General features: G+C 31.9%; 1 protein-coding gene across 3 annotated transcripts in view; it reads left to right on the top strand.

Moving 5' to 3' along the window:
• LOC118205508 (proton-coupled folate transporter-like) overlaps positions 1–22,082 on the top strand; it is a 98,645-nt gene that overhangs the window by 52,793 nt on the left and 23,770 nt on the right. For 2 of the 3 annotated variants that reach the window (XM_085815175.1, XM_035377802.2), the window contains 2 exons: positions 11,502–12,800; positions 19,984–20,226. In XM_085815175.1, the coding sequence (XP_085671301.1) occupies positions 11,840–12,800; positions 19,984–20,226 (1,204 nt within the window). In that variant the 5' untranslated portion in view covers positions 11,502–11,839. Of the gene's footprint in view, positions 1–10,406; positions 10,431–11,501; positions 12,801–19,983; positions 20,227–22,082 lie in introns of those variants that run through there. The other variant, XM_085815176.1, reaches the window with a different exon arrangement.

A 22,082-nucleotide genomic window follows, 5' to 3' on the forward strand; every position in this document is an offset into this window, starting at 1 on the left:
TGAATTTCCTGAAAGTTTCGTGTAAATGTTGTCGAAAAGTGAGTGTGACTCCGAGATACTTCACTTGATCCGTCTACTGAATTTCGTCGTCAAAGAAGATGGGATTAGGCGGAAGGAAGTTTGTCCTTTTCTGAAAATAATGGCTTTGGTTTTGTCAGTGTTAACGGCAATTCTCCACAGCGTCTGTTTTGATTCGAAATCAGACTTGGTTTTTATATCCATTTTATTTTATTTACGAACACATACAGACGATTATTTACATGTAGAATTTAGTATAAAAATAAAGTGTTTCGTACATCTTGATGATAAACATTCCGTATTTCAGTAATGTAACTAACTTAACTGTGCTTGCTTAGAAGAACGGGAATTTCCCCCATCACAACATATGAAACTGGTTGCCATATTCATACATCAAACTTAACAAACAAAACAAACTCTTAAATAATAATAAACGGGAAATACTAAACTTGATAGGAGTCATAACAGCGTCATCCAGTTTTCAAGAAGCTCCAAATAGTTTTGTAGAAAAATTTGTATAGTATTGATGGTTGAAGCTTGAGATAGGATAGCGGTATCATCGACAAATAAGGCGTTAGTAATATGAGATTCTTTTGGAATGTCTTGAGTATAAATATTGTAAAGAAAAGGAGAGAGAACGGAGCCTCGAGGGACACCTGCAGTAATATTTTTAGTAGTTAAGAGGGTGTTTCCAAGTTTAACAGCAAAAGTGCGATTTCTGAGGTAAGAGGCGATAAGTCGAATAAAGTGGTTCGGAAAATTGAGCTGAATTGGTTTGAATATAAGTCCTTGGTGCCGCACTCTGCCAAAGGCTTTGGCAATATCGAAGAAAATTGCGCCGGTAGGAAATTTGCAATTGAATCCACCAGTTATGTAATTGATAACGCGGGGAAGCTGATGATTGGTGCTGTGCAGATGTCTGAATCCAAATTGTTCATCAGGAATATAAGAGCTAGGAGGCATGATTCGATTAATATAAAACAGAATAATTTTTTCAGCAATTTTAGAAATCTGACTAAGTAAACTGATAGGCGGATAATTTCGAGGAAAAGTAGAATTTTGATGAGGCTTAGGGAAGACAACAACAACTGCATGTTTCCATACTTTTGGGAAGTAAGAGAGCTTCATAACTTAGCTAACTATTTTAGTTAAGCACGTAATTGCACTAATTGGAAGATGCTTGAGTTCTTTGGAAGAAATGCCATCACATCCAGCAGCTCTTGACTTTGAACAAAGCTCAGATCGCATAGATTTACGAGTGTTAGAGAATAACCTCAATCAGAATGTCGGTGTTTTAGTTTTTGAATTTAATAGTTAAAAATACTTTGCTTCTCTGCGTACCACCGGGTGAGAACCCCTGCTCTAAACCAATGTTTGAAATTATATTTCACGATGAATACTTTTTATTTATAATATTGAATATATTGATGCAAATAATAAGTTTTTATTCTGGAGATGTCCTTTAGTTCTTAGTATCACAGTATGAGCATAATTGATAGAAATAAGCAGCTTAAATTCTCATTCGGGTTTTAAGAAATAAATTCTAAAATTTACTAATATTGCGAAAAAAATTGGGCAGTTCTACATCTCCCGTTCTAGTGGGCCGATTGACGAAATTCCGCTTGTGTTTTTCATGTCTCCAAAGCGTGACTTAAAATATGTATTAGATTTATATATAGCATTGTTCTAATACAGGTATTTTGACGCAAAATCGGACTTTTTATGAAATGATATGCCAATTGTTTTCCATTTTTCGATTCTACGACTCAAATTATGCCAAACTGCAAATTTTGTAAAAATCGCACGAGTAGTTTTAAAAAAATTAGCTTACAAAATTTTAGTTTCTCAGTGTTATTTAAATATGATATATATATTTATTAACATCTCTTTGTTTTATTAAACTTCACTCTTCCTTACATATTTCGAAATTTAGGTTCATTCCAAACAAAATTTACCTATTTTTTACGATTTATTTTAAAAATTTGTATTTTAAAATGATTTTTCTGAATTTTTCGAAAACAAAATTCAATTATAACCTATAAATATACATAACCTATTTATTATAAAAGATTTGCCATCATCTGAAAGTAGATGTATTTCTAAGCATACCTGCAAAACATTACAGTTTTTTATTCAAAATTTCCGAAGATATCCACGAATTTACATTTTGGTGCGTTTTGAAATTTGGCGTATTTAATATAAGCGATGATAACGAAAATGTGGTTCCCGCACTTTGTTAAAATTATTTGAAAGAATGAACGATGGATCTTTTTTCCTCTCGTGCATCAATGAAAAAAGGAAAGTAAGTAGGTTACTATAAATTAAGAAATCCGCCAAGTGAATTATTCTTGACGCAAAACGAAAAAATTGCGCTAGTATAAATCTTTAAATTTCTCATCATATTTTACAAAATTTAATATGTAGGCATAATTTGAATCGTAGAATCGAAATATGGAAAAGAATGATATGTTATTTCAGAAAAGGCTGATTTTGTGTGAAAATGCCTATCTCAAAACAATGCTATATATAAATCTAATATATAGCCTAAGTCGAGCTTTCGAGACATGAAAACGCAATTTAAATTTTGTGAATCGGCCCAGAAAAACGGAAGATATAAAATTGTTCTTTTTGTTTGGTTTGGTTTATTAGATTATGGCAAAGCACTCGAGGGCTATCTGCCTTAAGGGAGGGATGCCTTCGTGGAGGACTTTTTAAGGAAAACTGGCTCGTATACACGTTACACATGGGGAAAACCACGAAAACAACCATGCAGCCAGCCCGTTCGCGGGATTCGAGCCTCGGACCGAACTACCAGTGTTCAGCGACGTTACCCTTCGGCCGCTGGTGGGCCTCTTTTTGTTTTTCGCACTGTGCATACAGAAGCATACAAAAAGAATTAATTTAATTATAATACATTAATTCTTTTTAAAGATTTATAAAGCAAGGAAAGAATGCAACAAAATGATTGTTAATCTGCATAAGGATTTGAAGGTAATAAAGTATCTCACAAAACGCAAAAAATTAAGCAGTATTCGTAATATATGTGTCATTTTGTATTATAAACTAAATAAAACAGAAATAGAGTGCTGTGTTCAGATAAAATGTCTCATCTTTTATTTGCTATTATTTAAAACGTAATTCCGCAATTACGCAAACACAATTACGTTTTAAATTATGTAATTGTGAAATTAATTTAGGGGAAATTACTAGAAAATTTATTATAATCTTATTTTTAATCTACATGTACAGTTCCTCACTTTGGAATTCTAAGTTAATGTTGGAAGTGAGGAACCTAAGAACTGATAAGCGAATAATCGCTTGAGTTCGGTGGCAAGAAACAACAAGATAGAAGGGTAACTAACCCTTTATTATTCCAATAAGATTTAACAAAACTCCGCCCAGGAGCGTATAAGCAAAGCCCGCACTTGGACTTGAACTTAAAAGACTAAGAATTAAACTAAAACTAAGATTAACTAAAGAAGTATAGCCGAAGCTATCAAGGTTCAAATCGAGTTGGCCCCTTAACTTATTTGACTACGAAGCTTAGCAAGGGCCTGAGTACGGCCGAGCGTAATAACAGCTTTGAGACAGAGAATGGCCAAAAAGACAGACGCGCGTAAATCAGAAACTCTGATTCTCTCTGACTCAGTAAGTAACTTCGTGGTTTAAATACCGCTCCTCCTCATTAAATATTCCGCAAGATTCCAACACTACGTTCTGGCCGGAAGTAGTAAGTTGAAGAATTTGACAGGAAAGAAACTTAAAGTTTAACTGTTAATTGAATTAACATAATCCTTACATACATATCATCATTTTTATATCCATACTGTAAGGTCTTATGTTTAACTAAGCGTTTGTTGGTAAAAATCAAAGAAGTAAAGCAAAAAAATGGCATTAACAGAATAACAGAGCAATAATTCTTTCCACTGTTTAGTTAGTTATGTTTATACTAAATTAGTTAAATATCATTGCTAATATGAAGGGTATTTTTTCATTATATAATGTTATCAGAATAGGCGTGGATAAAAGCGATTACATTAAGCGGCGCTTAGTGTACATTTTATCAAAAGGTCATGTCAATTGTAGTTTGCTTTAAATTAAAAGATTTCTGCAAACTTAAAATAAAATGTCAGAACTAAAAGAACTGAAGCTTTCATTACATTATAAAAAATCTTGTAATTTATCCCAAGTGAATTTTCTCTCAGCTAAGACAGAAGAAGAAAAGTAAATAAGTGCTTAAGTCTTGCTGCAAATGTTTAACACTTTTTATTGCCTTTGTGCTATTTAAAGAAAAAGAGTAAGTTTAAAATGGGAATTATGAATGATTATTTACTGTATTAAAAATAACATTATTTTCTAAATAACAAAGAAAATAATTTCTATTTTTCATCTGAACGATGCTAATCGTAAGTTCTTAGAGTCATTAGGTATTTTTGAAGCAGGGAATGTGAAAAATGAGCACTGCCCTCGCCGGGACTCGAACCACGGACCTCTCGAAAACGCGTCGAGTTTGCTTACCACTACACCACGAATCCACGCTAAGGAGGCGGGAGAAATACCTTATGTACTCCTCCTTTTAAAGGGCGACTGGGGCTACCCCTAAAAAGGGAACCCAATCGCCAAATCCTGGCGGTGATGATTAATCATTCACCACCTTTTAATTCGGGCGCCACTGTAGAGTCATTAGGTATTTTTGAAGCAGGAGATGTGGAAAATGAGCAATGTCCTCTCCGGGACTTGAACCACGGACCTCTCGAGTACGCGTTGAGAGTGCTGACTACTACACCACGAAGGTACGCTAAGGAGGAGGGAGAAATACCTTATAAGTTAACCGAACAAACGGGGTATCCGAAATTACATCTCTTCATAAAGTTTGGATGGAAAATTCAAATAATGAATTCCTGTAATTCTGTTGTTATTTTAAAAAATAGTCTCACAACATCTTGTGATGTCAAATTCCGAGTTAATTAGTATGATTAATTAGCAATGCAAAAAATAGTTATCGTTCGTAGGATATCAGATTTTTAGTATGATAGTTTGTAACGTATTCTATGAAAGAATGTTTTTTAAGTAATTGTATTGCTTAATGCGTATTTATAATTTATAAATGAGTTAATAGAACATTTCGAAAAAAAAAAAAAAAAAAAAAAAAAAAAAAAAACATGAAAAGAATTTAAAATCCTTAAACCCGTAACGACAATATTATAAAATCACTTCATTTACGTATACATAAATTTCGCTTTATCATTGTGTAAAGTTGCGCGCTTCCAACCTGCACGCAACAAAGTGGTGACTGCTGAAAACTGGAAATTAGACAGAGTCTTGAGAAGGGTTTAAGTCCCTTTTTATTCAACTTTAGAAATTACAAATGCGTGCTCTTGACGCTCACAAACTACGCCGACCCGGCGGTAAAATAAAAATAAGAAACTGAAAAGAGATAATAACGACTAACTATAAGTGACTAACTACGAGGCTCTCTAAACGTAACTGACCTCACCGCGTTCTACAATATCGCTGATAATTTAGCAAACTCTGAATATTACGTTGAAAGATTAACAATTTGCCGAGGCAAGCACACAAGCCGAAACGCGTGGTTATTCAATTTCTAACTAGCCACCTCCACACTCGTGAAGCAAGAAAGCACACTTCGAACTCGTTTCCTTTCTATTTAACTCAGAATACTTCCGCTGATAATTTGAATCCTTGCGCGTTCTACTAAAATTTACATACTCTGGCATTTGCAGTTCCAGGGGAAAGTAAGGCTTGACAGGAAAGATAGTTTAAACTTAAAATAAATGTTAGTTAAAATAAATATAAACCCTACAATTGTTCAAATAAATCTTAATATTTTATCTCCATTTTGTCAATGATATCATGTATCACATAAAGATATGAACTTTAAATCGTCAGGAGACAAAATTTCTCGTGATTTTGATTATGAATATTATTATTCAACTACTGCTACATATTTTTTAACAATCATTTGCCTCTGGGACAAAAATCAAATAGTTTGAAAATTCTTTAAATACTGCCTTACTAATTAGGTTGAATTCCGTTTTGAGATTTTTTTCCGGTGTGTAAAGGTGTGTAAATACTTGGTAATTGGGGAAAAAATGTTGTTAAAAAGTTAATTCAATATTTTTTATGCATGATAGCAAATAAATTTAAAATTTATACTATTTCTTAAAATTAAAATCTTATTCCGAGTTTTATTATTTTTATTTCGTGTGTGAATATAATTTATTAGTAAAAAGTGCCTTATCAAACAAGCCAACTTATTTTTCCTTTTTCAGCACTAGGAAACGTAAAATAATTATTACATTTGGCTCTAAAGCAGTTTAATTAATAAAAATTAATCTTAGTTTTGCTAAAAAGAACAACTCCGTTTTAAAAGTATTTTCATTTAATTAAAATAAATAATAAGAAGAGTTTGTAAATGATATACACATACTCTATTATTTCTTTTAAGTCTGGAAAATTAACTGTAATGTCTCATCATCGCTGCGCTAAATTATTATATCAGCTTCATACGCTTATTAAAGAGAATGATAATTAATTTAGAATGATAATATTTTAACACGTTGTAAGGTATATTTTAATTATATAACATTTTAATTTTGAAGCCTATCCTATCAATTCTTATTTCCACTTACAACTACCAGAATGAGTTTTTAGAATCGCGTTGTATATAAGTGAGTTAGAAGAAGTATTGAAGGAAGGTTCAACTAACTTCGATAGTGCTAGGATGACTAGGATGATTTCAAACTGATGAGCGCTAGGAATCCTAGTAGCACGTGTTTGCTTTCAGGTTAAGTCACTCTTGAAGTTGTTACTGCTCGGACATATATTACACGCCTAGTTTAATATAAGGCCAACTATGTTAGATAATTGTGTTTAGCTTCAGCTAAGTTTTAGTTAATTATAGTTTAGTTACTTATTTCTTATTCTGAATAAAAGCCCAAGTAGAGGCTTCCTGTAAGCCCAAGAAGGGACCGTCTGTTACTCTTATAGTAAGAGTTATTCTTATAATAAAAGTAAATAAAAGCGTATTTTAACAACTCTCGAGCCTGTGTCTTTAGTTGTTTGAACTTAGCCATAAGTCGCTACATAGGTCACTAGGTTCCTCGACATCCATCTTAGGAAAAAGGAGTGAGGAGCCGTACAACGTTTAAAATTGATATATTTTTTCAAGTCAGTTCAGTCGTGTGTTTTCCCTGAAAACGGAAATGTAAAGAAGATTAGTTATAAAATTAAATACAGCTTGTTGCCTACTTAGACATTCACCTGCGCAACTGCAAGATCGTCATTAAAATACGAATTAAAAAGGGGGCTTCTATCAGAATGTTATATACAATATATTCAGTGCATCTATTAAGGTCATTCGAAATGAAAAGTTGAAAAAAACAGCATTCTTACTTTTTAGCCTTTAATATGTAATCCTTTTAAATTATTTACAATGCTTAACACGTTCATATATTCACCTTATTCTTTCACGGAACATTTTATTGAAATAGTATGGTTATGTTGTATGAGTCTCTTCAGTGCTATTAAAATAATGACCTTTAATGTGAGAAATTAATCGGCAGGTGCCACTTGTGGTGAGTAAAGAGATGACTAAGTTGGCTAGGAAATGCTTAAGCAGAAGGGAATTGTATAACGATGCATTGTCTACTGTAAAAGAAGATAAAAATGTAATCTTATTTTTTGTACTACAGTCGGTCCGAGTGGAGGAAAACGAGAACAATTTTTCTTGTTCCAAGATCCACCATGATAGTTTTGTGAGTAGTGTCATTTCTGACGTTAAATTCATCAGATATCTTTTGGAGAGACAGGGAAGATTTTTCAATAACATCTTTCTGACATTTCCGATATTCTTATCTGAAGGCTAACTACTTCTGGATTCTTCATCAAAATCTTTGCATCTATAATGAAATCCTCCGTATCAACGAAATACTTTGAATTGTGTTAATGGAAACATTGTGTTCATGATTAATTGGTTAATAAATGTCCATCACACATTGAATTGTGCGGTGAAAATTTAAAATTGATGGGAAAATGATCTTCCCCGTTTCGCAGCAAATCTTTTTTTAATATGAAGTACTGCCATTTCTCACATAAATTGAAACCTCACAATTTTATGTCATAAAATTTACCAAACTGATGATCAAGTTCTGTGGAATTATACACCATTCTTTTGTAAGTGCACTTTTCAGATCCTGAAGGGTCAGTGGAGGCATTTGGCCCACTTAAATTCGGTGGCTTAAGGCATTGCTCAGTCGAGTTAATAAGTCTGGTTAATAAGCGAATCTATTCGAATGACACCTTCTGTTTCCAAGTATTCTAACACCATTTGATGCTCGATGAGGACGATCATTGTTATTTATTAGCAAAATGTATGGGCCAACAGCAACTTATGACAGGCTTATATGGATTTCCAAGACTCCATTCACATGTCTGTAATCAATTGGAGGAATCTCCATCAAAGGTATGTAGCTCGATATGGCCATATATAATGATTCCACCTCACACCATAAAAGCGCTTCCACGGAAACGGATTCTTTCACTGACAATGAAAAGCAAGATACATGTTCTTCGTGCTCCTTCCGGATCAAAACAAATCTAGAATAACTATTCAGTCTGTATTTGGATTCAGGGGTAAACAGCACGCTGTTCCCATTCCTCCTGAATCCTACCTTGTAAAGCCTTCATGAAGTATATGAACGGCGGATTGAAGTTCTTATGACAGCCTGATGGCTTCAAATCAACTCCCTGTAGTCACCTCACGGTTTCTTTGAGCTGGTCTTCGAATGCAACTGTTTCATTTGGCCTTTCGTGGCCAGGCTATCTACTAACTGATTTACTGCTTAAAATGGGATGTCAAATTCTAAATAAGGCACTTCGAGAGACATGGAGACATGCATCTGTGTTTTTGCCCCTCTAATTTAGCAATTAACCGCCACATTTGCCCTTCGCTTAAATGATGCTTACAAGTCATTACTAATGAGCAGTAATCATTATCAGAAATCGCATTAACTATAACCTCAGAAATCCATCATGCATCCATTAACTTTAAACACTAATATACTTCTGAAGTCAATCATGCGGCCATTGTGCAACATATTGCCAGTTGCCTAATTGCATATTTCATGCGCTAACCTGCTAATTTTGCTTCTGTTACAGGTAAACATAAATAATTACGTCATTCAAGATGGGCTTAAGCATTTACTGAGTCCATTTTCCAGACTATCCGTTAATTCTAACGAGCGGCGTACATTCATATATGGTTTCATCTTATACGATACATACCCGTAGTTATATGATACGTTAGTTCGGATACGAGTTATTTCCTCTCTGATTTAATTATTCATTCACGCCTCTTTTCGATACTCAAATAATTCCTCAGAAAAATTCTTTATTTCAACAGCATATAGAAGTTGAACATTGGGCTAAGATGGTGAGAAAAGATGTGAATCATTTCATCCTGGATGGATCTAAATCCGGATGGTGAATAGAAGAAGGATCCTTTGGAGAGATAGAACAGATTATATTTACCAAAGAGGTTTTACTGATGGGAGACACTTAATTTCTGTCTTATTTGATGAGCATGTTTTTACTGACTTGTTTTTCCTTTGTAGTCTAGCACTTTGCTTAAGGTGAAATTTCAAAAGTTAAAATTTACATCTATGTTAAAATATTCTAAATGTTGTTTCTTCAAAACGAGCAGCTGAAACAAAAGTACAATCGTCCTCATTTTTATATTAAATATTCTGTTGTTTCTAAATTTTTATAATTTAAAAGCGAAATATGTTAGCATTTTTAGGTATAGATGGCGGTTTAAGGAAATTAAAATAAGGATAATAAATTAAACTGTGATAGGAATGACATTGCAGCAACATTAAACTTCTGCATCTAAAATATACGTATTAAATTCTTAAACTGAGACTTTCATTATATGCACTTTTTGAACGAACCCTTTAAAGAAGCATAAACAGTGCTTCTTTATAAGAGTTGAAATCGTTGAAAACATATTTCATCACAGGCCTGTGTTATTTGCTATCGTCACTTATAAGTACGTGGACCCTAAAAATAAAACATATCATTAATGCATATCATAGGACCTTTTTCCCTCAGGGCACAAGCATTCATATCAATTATTATTGCTTATAACCTCTTTTATTATTTCTTATTAGAAGAATTAAGTATAGAAAAAATGCAGTTATCTCATCAGATATATTTTTTTCGATATCTGTGCGATTTCGAGTAACAACTTCAGTTCACTGATACAGAGACCTTGAGTTTTTTTCGATACTATCTGATAATTCTTTATTAAGAACAGCTTATAAAGGCAAATAATCTCCTTCTTGCTATGCACGAGCTCATCTGTTGCTGAGTTGGAAGAAGGATAATCTTTGGTAAGATTGCCTGTCACTATACACTCGTGTATTATGTGTTAGTACTTATTTTATTATATGAGAATCTTTCTTCATTAATGTGGTTAAAAATCTGCAGTTTTATACTTATAATAAGAATAAAATATTAATCTTCATGAATAAGGGTTTGATAACTTAACTTGATAATCTGCAACTGAGGATTCTTCGGAAAATTTTTAATTTCCAGAATTTTGTGCTTTCATATGAAAGGTTAGCAAAAGAAGGTTAGCATATGCTAACCTTCTTTTGAACATGCAGTAACCATGTACTACGTGTAAATATTTAGAACAAGTTAAATATAATTATTTTGAATGATTATATACAAATTTCATTAAAAATATCTATTTCCCTGAATACTTAATAATGCAGCAGATAGCAGTTTCTTTCTCTTTTAACTTCAAATAATTTAATTTCTTTTAACAGCCAACAGTGCATTTAACGTTAAATATATTGATTGTTATGTTCAGTTCTGAAGTGGTAGGACTGAAAATTAAACTTCTGAATCTTTAACAATTATTGTTTACGAATAGGATTTTGAGATCAAAAAAACTAGAACTACTTTTAAAACCTTGAATTCTTATGATGAAAATTTTATATCAAATGAATGTTTCTGTTTTATTTTGCTGAGGTTGATAGAATTCATAATGTAATAAAAAATCACACCATAAGCAAATAACCTTATGTAATAAACAACAGAATATTTGTGCACATTTATTGCTTTAACTCTCGTAAACCATTCAGTATTTACGTAGTTAATAGCATTAAGAATTTAGTTAATCCACTTAATTAAAACAATTCTTCTTATTATTTTTTGCTCCAAAAAATTATCAGTAAACTGTTTCATGCATTTTCTTCAGATTTTTATTGTCAGATAAAACCGACTAAAATTTTAGTAGATGATCAAAGCTCATGATTTAGTTATTTTACTTTCCAACTAAACATTTGCTACATGAATAATAACGGGTGTCATTTGTGTTGCCTAATGATTTGTTTAAGTATTTTATATAAAGGATATTCTGTATTCTAACGTTATTCCTTTTCTCTCTATTGTAGGTGAATATATTTATGTGAGAAAAGAATATACGGACATATTTTTTCCTGAAATATGAATTCATAAGATAACAGTCCTGAAAAATTAATACCATCATGGAGGTTTGAATAAGAAGTTATTTGCTTTCTCGTTCATTTTATTATTAATTTATTCTTTTAATTTTTTTCACAAGAATCTGATTCTGCAGCACTTTCAGTTTTTAAAGCATTTATAATATTTTCTGAAAGCAAATATGTGATAACAATTTATTATGCGTTCATAATATGCTCTTTGTGGAGTGAACTTAAAAGCATTTTCAGAAAGAAAAAAAACTAATGCCAGTCAACAAGTAAGTGCAACTATGGATGAAAAGATCACACAACCTACAGTTAAAACTCCTCTTAAAAATGACGACTGCAGCATTCAGTACGGTGGCTTCCCAGAGCAGCAAAATGCATCACTTCTAAAGACAGATTCCTTTAGTACGCAAAATGAATATCCCCGAGGTCTGCGAACTCTAAAATCTTTAACTATAGAGCCAGTTTTCTTTTGCTTCATGTTCGCTTACATGTTGAACGTATCTTGTCTGACAAATATGATGATGGATAAAGGTTGCCTTTATAAATTAAACTATTCTTCTATCATATGCCAGAACCTTAGTGCTCATAAGGATGAAAAAGAAAATGTTGAGATTCTAGCTAATAATTATGCATTATATTCCAACCTGATGAGTTTTATTGGAGCTTTGACCATGACTTTTATTGCACCATGGAGTGACAAATATGGCAGGAAACCACCTTTACTTATGTCACTGATTGGCTCAATTTTATCAGATATTGGCCTTCTTTTATGCACCGTTCATTTTGATTCTAGGCTAGAATACATACTTTTATCCAAAATCCCAGCGGAACTCTTCGGTGGATTCATCTGTGTTTTGACTATAGTATACAGTCACGCGTCAGAAGTCTCATCGGGAAAAAGGAGAACTTTAAAATATACGTTTATAGAAATAGCTATGGGACTTGGTATGAGTCTAGGATCTTTTTCAGGGGGATTACTCTATCGATACTGTGGATATTTTTACATTTATGCGACAAGTATGGCATTCCATCTTTTCTGTGTTCCATGGGTAATTTTTGTTATGGAAGAAACTACAGGACTAGAGTCGGATGTTAGTTGGCCCAAAAAATTCAGAGATATCTTTGCTATTGAGAATTTAACTAAAGGTATTGCAGCTTGCATCAGACCTCGAGAGAATTATAATAGATGTTTATTGCTTTTACTGTTTGCCTCCATGTGTACTATCGTCCTTACTTACGAAGGTAAGTGTATCTTAGGATCTTTAATTACGATCTTTTAATTTATAACGCTTTGCGTATAGTTGTGTTTTTTGTAGTATACATATCTGAGATTTGAAAAATGAAAAGTGTTTATAATATCTTTGTTAATTTTTAATTTATTTTAAATTTATTTTATCTACACATATATTAATTTTCATGACCTATAATTAGTATAGTGTGCATAAAATTATTTCAGTCATGAAAAAAACTATATTTCAGAACAATGAGCAAAGGTTAAAGATCTTCATAAAACAGGAGCACATCTTAATGCGTCCCAGTAATGCTTGTAATAACTGATTGATGAAGTAATATTTAAAGGCAAGGCGCATGAGAAGGCTTAGAATAAAATTCGGACAAGGCCAAAAAAAGAGAACTAGACAAGACCATAAAAAGAAACCAAAAAAGGTCGATCAAATTGCTAAACTTGTGTGAATGAAATATATGGATATATCGTCTTCAAAAAACTTGACTTTTAGCGAGGAATATAATCTTAGGGAAAATGTGATGTGTGAATAAATGTAGGAACGTTTTACGTTTTCAGAGTCGGGGGCCAGATTTAAGTCAAATGAGTTTTGTTTTGCTTTTTTGCCTGATCTCTTTTTGTCAATGTCTTAATGCAACTTATCAGTTATATATCAGAAAAAAATTGTATTGTATTTTTATAGCTGTTCCTAATCACTTTTTTTGTCAATTTATTTGAACAGGGAAAAACATTACTTTAAATATTTATTTATAATTTCTTTGTTTCCCTATAAAACTATAACACATTTTAAGACAGTTAGGCAAATCCGTCTCGTGAGAAGGATTAAAGAAATTATTTTCAATGCTTTAAAAGTAAAGAAATGCGTGATACAGGCTGTATCTTCACTCAAAATTAATAATAGAATTGAAAATTTTGTTGTGAATTTTATTAATCTGGTTTTCAGCAATACTAGAAATTTCAATTCTTAATGGTAAATGCTAATTTATATATTTGTTTTATGAGAGCTGCAAGTTAATGCTATGTTAATATTTTTATAGGAATTATGAGAAATGTTCCTGAGAATTATCATTCTACTACCATTTTTAACAAAGTGCAGTCAGAACTCCTATTCTTTCCATAGAAAATATTAGACATTGCCGATACTCTTCATCATGAGTAACCGTATTGAAATACTACATTATCATATAATCTGAAAAAGTAAAATTAAATTACTTAACTTACAGCTTAGATAAGTATTACACTAATTTAAAAACTATCTAACAATGTTACTTAAGGAAGGTTTAAAATGTTTCGTACGAAAAGAAATTCATTCAAGAAATGAAATATGAACTAATTATAAAATAGCATTTTCTTCTGAAATAGGGCCCACCAGCGGCCGAGCGGTAAAGTCGCTGAACACTGGTAGTTCGGTCCGAGGTTCGAATCCCGCGAACGGGCTGGCTGCATGGGCGTTTTCGTATTTTTCCCCAGGTGTAACGTGTATACGAGCCAGTTTCCCTTAGAAAGTCCTCCACGAAGGCATCCCTCCCTTTAGGCAGATAGCCCTCGTGTGCTTTGCCATAATTAAATACACACCACACCATCTTCTGAAATAGCACACACTAAACTCTCTCTAGCACAAGTCTGGAAAGTTTAAGCTTATGAGCATCATGTTAAAATGATATGAAATGTATTTTTTTTGGGGGGGGGTTGGGAGAATATATTGAACCTAAAAATGTTTTCATCCATCACGCCCAGTTTATTGCTATGGGCGGTTAACCTTTCCTTGACAGGCTAAGCAATTACATAGACTGTAAAATTTAAATAAATAAAAGTAAAATAAGAAACCATATACAAACTTACTTTTGAAAAATTTGAAGGAGAAATTAAAACATTCATCAGCGATGGGTTTTACTATTACTTAAAAATTTATTAATTTAGCAACAAAAATTATTAAAATATGGCTGTTATATATAAATACATCTATTCTTTTCCTTCCTGTAAATTAGAATTTGTATTTGGCTAATTAGATAAATGAAATATCGCTATTTATATTGCACGTGGAATAGTTAAGATTTCTGTATGTAAAGAGGCAAATTTTAAGCAGCAAAATATTCAAGGCTTCATTTACAGATTATTCAGTCATAACATTATTTAGTCATAAAATTTTTCTGTTCATGTTTGTGAAGTATAGTTAATTTAGCACTTTCAGCTTGTGTTTTTCTAAAGCATTAAGGAAGTAGTAAAATGAAATTAACAGAGTAATGGAAACACAAATATACATTTATTACTTTTTTGTGTTCCAAATCTAGTAACTTTTTCATACAAACGCTAGGCCAGAATATTTTTGTTGGATGATCATTTTGATTAACTTTATGATATTAATTCACATTATTAGGTACAAATCTTAAACCTTTTCTTTCATACATCGTGAATTAAATTATTTAGATGCTATGAGTATTTATAAATAACGCATTTAGGCACAAACAGATGAGTGTCCTATGTCTCTTAAACGTTTGTTTACAGTGAGCATTAATCATAGGAAATTATCTTTGTTTTACTTTTATATTTTTAAAGGTACCATCTAATGTAGAGGTCTTCAACCCGTGACGAGAAGGCATTTTAGTGGCCCCACATTTGAATTTGATGAAAAATTGAAGAATTTTAAGAAATTTTGATTTTAAGAAAATTTATCTTGTCAGCGTTTTGTCGTAAAAAACTTTTTTTCTTATTCTTGATATCCATAACATTTTATTGACATGCCTGATATAACTTGAGATAAAATTTTCTCAAAATGACGAATGTTTCAAAATTTCACTTTATATTACGTGATTTTAAAAATACAAAATTTGACTACGCATAAAATCTCAATTCCATAAAAAGGGTAGATCCTTATCTCTAACAGGTTGGCAACAGATGTTAATCTTTCGTCAATACTTCGCCAAAGGTTATCTTCAGCGTGCCGCTCAAGGTGCCGCATGAGTTTAGTGATGAAAAAATGGTTGAGAGACTTCGCATTTCTTGTCTATATTACAGGTCATCTCAAGGGTTTGAACTACCGCTTACTGGGAAAAGATCTACTTGTTCATAATCTTTATTGCTTTGTGAAACTTTTGAGACAAAATTAATCCTGTGGGAAAGTCAGTTGGTAAATAAGAATTCCACTCACTTTCCAAAATTGATGGAGTGTGTGAAGAACTCTACAACATGGAATTCAAATAAATATGTGCAATGCATTTCAAATTTGAAAGAGGAATTAAAAAGCAGATTTTCCGATTTTCGTGAAAATGAAAACTTTATGAGAATACTCTCCTTGCCATTTTCAATAGACGTTGGAAGTGTTCCACCTGAACTTCAATTAGAATTTATAGATTTTCAGTGTGACTCTGCAGTAAAATGCAAGTTTCTTGAAAATCCTACGTTAATTGATTTTTATTCTAAGAACGTGACCGAAGACTCCAGGAATTACATGCACTCTTCATGTCTTCTATCTTTGGCAGTACCTACATATGTGAACAGATTTTTCGTAAAATGAAAATCCTAAAATCGAAAACAAGAACACGGCTGACAGACATTTGGAGGAAACCTTCAATAACACAGATTAAAACTAAAGTAATTACCATCTTTCGCCAGTAATGTAAGTTTTTTTTTTATTGTAAATGCATTTTGTAACATGGCTCTGTACAATCATCTTTACTTTTTTTCATAATCAAAAAAAGTTGCAAAACATTTTAATTCGATTTCCAATTAACGTTTTGGAACAAATGTATATATATATATATATACAAATCTGTAACACTATCTCTTCGCTTAGACTCAGTTGCATTCTTGCAAAACAAAACTTTCTTTTTTATATAAATTTTTTGACTACACTATTTTTTGACAGACATGTTGCCCGTGGATCTTTATGAATTTATTGATGTGGCCCTCGGTCGTGAAAGGTTGAAGACCCCTAATCTAAAGCAATGATTTCAAACCCAGACGGCACGCACGCCGAATGCATGATCTAAAAATAGCTGATGGACCAGAATTATCTTTTTTATTAAATAAAAATTTCGTATTAACAAAATAAAAATATTTGAAATAAATTTCAAATTTCGCTCACTAAATATTTATTAAAACATACATAAACAATAATAATAATAATACTATCGTAAAGGAAAAATGTTTTAACTTATATTTATCTTATATTTAAAATCTAAAGTTTGGTGTCTACAAGACATTTTTGTTAGTTATATATTTTGTTAATCAAATATATTGATAACTAAGTAATAAATTTTCAGTTTGGCATTTATTTAAAATAGTTCTAATACATTTAATTAAGCTTTACCTTACTCTAATTTAAAAATAAAGTAATTATGAAAACATGTGAAGATCTCAGAGAAAAAGTTTTCAAGTGGACAAAACTTAAGAATAAGTAATGATAACCTAATCTCTTACCTATTAAATATTTCTTCGACGCATTGATAAAAATATTATATTGGTATATAAATAATCATAAATGTTTTATTTCTTACTACAGCTTGACATTTGATGACGTTTCGATTCTGATAAATTTCGTAGCCTTAAAAAGAAATTACGAGAAATTAGCTTTTTTACGAACTGTAGATGATCGTCGGTTAATCGAGTTCTTTTCTTATTGCTTTTCCACTGCGTAGAAAATATGTCACATATAAATATATTCCCAAACAAAGCTATTATTCATAGTGCAAAAATTCACAACACAGTTTATTTAATTTTTGATATGTAGGGATAAATGTTAATGAAATTTGTATCTTTATATAAGATTCATATCCCACTGTAAATTAATGAACTTAATTTATAGACTTTGTGATGCGTTATTCATGTTCATTTTCAAGAAACGAAAATAATATAAACTCGTATTTTAAATATCTAAAATATTGGAATACCGTATTTCTAACAAATGTGTAATTGAAATGCATTCTGGCTTGTTGCTTGCGGGCTGCCAGTTTAAAACTATTGTTCTAAGGCAATTTTAAATTCTTCAGATGAAATATTTCATTTTTCAAATTTCAGTATTTTAATGCATCAATTTTGAATGCTGTACAAAGTCTAGTGACATTTGTAAATCATCCCCTTCTCAGGAATGTAAGAAACCAAAGATTTATATTCAGAAGCTTCAAGAAAAGTTATATGATGCATTGTTCTATACATAGCCGCAAATCTCTACTTTCATTCTATAGGATAATTTTTCTATTTATTTTACAAAAAGCATTAATCGTCACACTTTTTCACTCCATCGCTTCAGAAGACCTGCATTTGGCAGACTGCCTTCGAAGTGACGCATTAATTTAAGGAGGACAGTCGTAACCTTGCATCTCCTTTTGGCCAACTTTCACCAGTAATTCTGCTTTAACTGACATACAAATTAATCGTTTTGTTATTCGTAAAATGTTTTAGCTTCTTTTGTTGCTATGCCGCTTCTTTCTTTGATATGAAGTACAAAGTGAAGAAAGATGAGTACCAAATGGAAATTTCATTTCTTAAGCGACTATATTGGAAGAGTTATTACTTCAGCAATAAGAGTGGAAAAGATGTTCTCAGGCTTAGATCCTTTTTAGACTTCAGAGAAAATACATGTTTATCCCTTAAAAGTTATTGCGTTTAATATCATTTAATGAATGAATTACGCAAGTTTTAAATTCTTGATGTAGAACGAATGGAACCTGTTCCAGAATGCCAGAATTAAATTTAATGAATATATAAAAAGTAATATAATCGTTTCACGAGTAACAAAAAGAATTTTACTTTGAACTGAAAATCGCGGAAAGAAGCTGAGTGTAAACTAAAAATTTATTTAACTAAGAGAATGCCTGTTATCTCAAAATATTTAAAATGCCCATCATCGTTTGCTTATGTACGAATAGTGAAATTTTTCCATCTAGATAGTATTTGGTACTTTTAAGGTGACCGCACAAATAGCGTTCAGGCTTCTTGGAATACACTAAAAGCATCAGATTTTTCCATGCTTACTCTTGCGGTGTAATCAGTTAGAAATGTAATCGCCTAGAAATGGAAGGTCCGCGGTTTGAGTCCCGGCGACGGTACGGTTGATTTTTCACGTTTCTCTCCTCGAAAATATTGATAGATTCTACAGTTAAGCTTGGGTAAAAATGTTTTAAACAGCAACTCTTTACCATTTCTCGTCTATATTTGGTCTACTGGTTTTTCGGAATATTCTCAATCGTATTTCTGTGAGAGAGAATACAAGGAACTATTGCTTTCTCCCATGCGTCCTTCCATGGTAGAAGTGGTTAGCAAATCCGAATTCGATTTTGTGGACGTTGTTCAATTCTAGTAAGAGTATACAGGAGTGTACTCTCAAAGTAGTGTGTAGAATTTTGTTTTGGCAAACGCCTTTTGTTTCGAGCGTGTATGCGTTGTTGTTGTTACTGTATGAGGCCAAACCTTTACCTGGTTACATGTACTACCCAGTTTCTACAAAAACCGATAAATAAATATTTTTATATAATTTGCGTACTTCATTGTAGTTCGGTTACATATCAGTATATTGGGTCTGTACAAAGTTCCTGGGAAGCAGATAAATCATAGTATACCTTTTATATCAATTACGGTAAGTATCTAATACGTACATATATATATATATATTTCTCATTTTTCATTCCGCAATAGCATCATTTGAAAGAAAATGGACATATCAGCAATATTGCAACATGATGGAGTGTTAACTCATGACACTTTCAGGGTTTGAAAATTACTTAATATGCATGTTTGTGGACGTTGGATTGGGCGTAGCTTATACCTGGTATGGCATCCATGCCTTCCTGACGTAATTATACGTGATAACGGCTTATGGAACTTGCTAAATGAACAAATTTCAAAGCTGCATTTGGAAATCTGAAGCCGTGAAACGTTCTGCTACTGATTAACATCTGAAAATGCAGCCATAAATATGGCAGCAGATGTCCAGAAAGGCTTGCAGCAAAATCAAACATGCGTTGAGAATAAAGAGATTCACAGGGACATTATGTAGTTTATCGGTAAATGTTGCGTAGAAGTTTTGTGCCCATCTTGTATTTTACACACTATTTAATTTGATTATATTTCCAATTTTTGATACATCATGCATGTTTTGACATTTAATATCAAATATTCATTGTTATCAGTTGTTCAATTATAATTATCAAGTAATATAAATAATTTTTTATGTTCTGTTTTCAGCATTCGCGAGCGTAGGCTATGTTTATGTTCATCACATCTACGATTGGGACCAGTTTACATACAGTATGATCACCACCATATTTATGTTCTCACAAATGGTAATAGCTATTATCGTTACTCCTATATTGATAAGAGTATATAAAGTTACGGATACTGCTCTTGGTTTGACTGGTACATTGTCCATGATGCTGAAGAATCTTATCATCGCTTTTGCAGAATGGCGCATCTTTCTCTATTACATAGGTAAATGTTATATTTAAAGTTGCTTTGAAAAGTTAAGTGATGTATTTTTCTCCTTTTCCCATCTCTTCGTGGTGTAATTGGAAGCATACTCGACGCGTATTCGAGAGGTCCAGGGCTAAAATCTGGGCGAGGGTATTGCAGTTTTTCACGTCTCCAGCATCAGAAAACAATGAAGTGAACCCCAATGACTTTCACGTGACTTCACGTGAAAGTCATTGGGGTTCACTCAAAAGCTGACAGGCTTAAATATACGTGAAAGTTTTTCTCTTTAAGAAACATGATTGATAAATATTTTATTGCTTTCAAACTGATGACTTTCATAAAAGTCAATGAAATTAACTGCAACTACAAAAAAATTTTGAGATCAAAGTTAATAATTTCTGCTGTTGCAGAAAAAATGTAAATAACAAAGCTCAATTTTGATTTAGATATGTGTTTTGAAATACATACAGTAAAACGAAATTCATGTACATTTGAACTCGATCGCGTATTTAAAAATAAAATTACATATTCGTTTAAAAGTTATTAGAAAAGATTCTCTGTTAATTCTTATTAGAAATTTCAATGATATGTAAAATTTCATTGAGCATAAAGTTAATTTTTAATAGAAGATTTTAGTCAAAAGCTGACAGGCTTAAATTTACAAAGCAACTTTTCTTATACTAAATAAATATTATAAATCTTAAATACATATGCAAATAATTAGCCGCTTATTTACATCGCCGATTTCCTTTCGGTTGCATGCTGAATTTCTTTCCAAATAAGTTTTAACGCAAATGTAAGACAGTGATTTAAACGAAAGCATAGGTTTCGAAAAATCCTGTCAGTCTTGCAACAAGAAAATGAAAATCAATGCTATACATATAAGTAGTAAACAATCTGGTCTGAACTGAAAAGCTTGGAATTTTTGCAATAATGCTGATGATGAATATTGCCTTAGTGTCTGAAAACAAATGAAAGCAAAGCATTATTAAAATTTGCTATTTATCGGAAATTTTCTAATGAAAAAAAAAAAAAAAAAAAAAAAACTCGAAAGATTTCAAATTTTACATTACGCCCCAAATGGGCGTTTTTTTTTTTTTTCATTTAACCACATACACGTTTCGAGAGCATTTAAGCTAATGTCCCTTTAGGCTAAAAATATTAAAAAATAGCATGTCTTTAGACTTTCGGATAGATAGTCTCGCGCTCAAAGGATAAAAATGTTTTTCTCGTAATGTGTTGTCATAGTTCGCTTTGAAATCGTTGAGCTTATTAGTCAAAAATTCTTTGAAGTTTTATAAAATATGAAATGGACAATAAAACAAATTCGAAATTCAAAATTTGGGTTTCCAGTTGTCCATGTTCGGGTGGAGGATTACGTTATTCAAAATTCGATGGCTATAGGAACCGTCGTTTCTTCATAAAATGAGAAACATACATACATTCATGCAGATTCTTCATTATTTAATTTCTTTAAGTATAATACACGGCGATAATATTTGGTGGCAACAATTTAAAAAGTGGTATGCCGTTTATAGTGAACTGACACAAAATGTTGTTTCGATACTAATAGCCCTTCTGAGCTAATGCTCTTTTGGGCTAACAATGGAATAAAAGCAATATTATATGCACAGTAAGGGGAAACAATCTGTCCTCAGTCAAAAGTGTAAAATGGTGACAATAATGTCGATAAGAAGTGTTATTTTAATTCCTAAAAACAAGTATCATTAAAATTTGCCATGCATCTGAAATTTTCAAGTCAAATTAAGTAATAAAATAAATTCAATAATGTATGTATAATATGAGTAAGTTCATAATGAAAAGCGTAGAATGATGGCAATAACGGTGATCATGAGCATTATCTTACTGATTGA

This window comes from Stegodyphus dumicola, chromosome 4, assembly GCF_044657685.1.
Source record: "Stegodyphus dumicola isolate Sdum_Otavi_A_Nest chromosome 4, ASM4465768v1".
In the NCBI taxonomy this organism is placed as follows: domain Eukaryota; kingdom Metazoa; phylum Arthropoda; class Arachnida; order Araneae; family Eresidae; genus Stegodyphus; species Stegodyphus dumicola.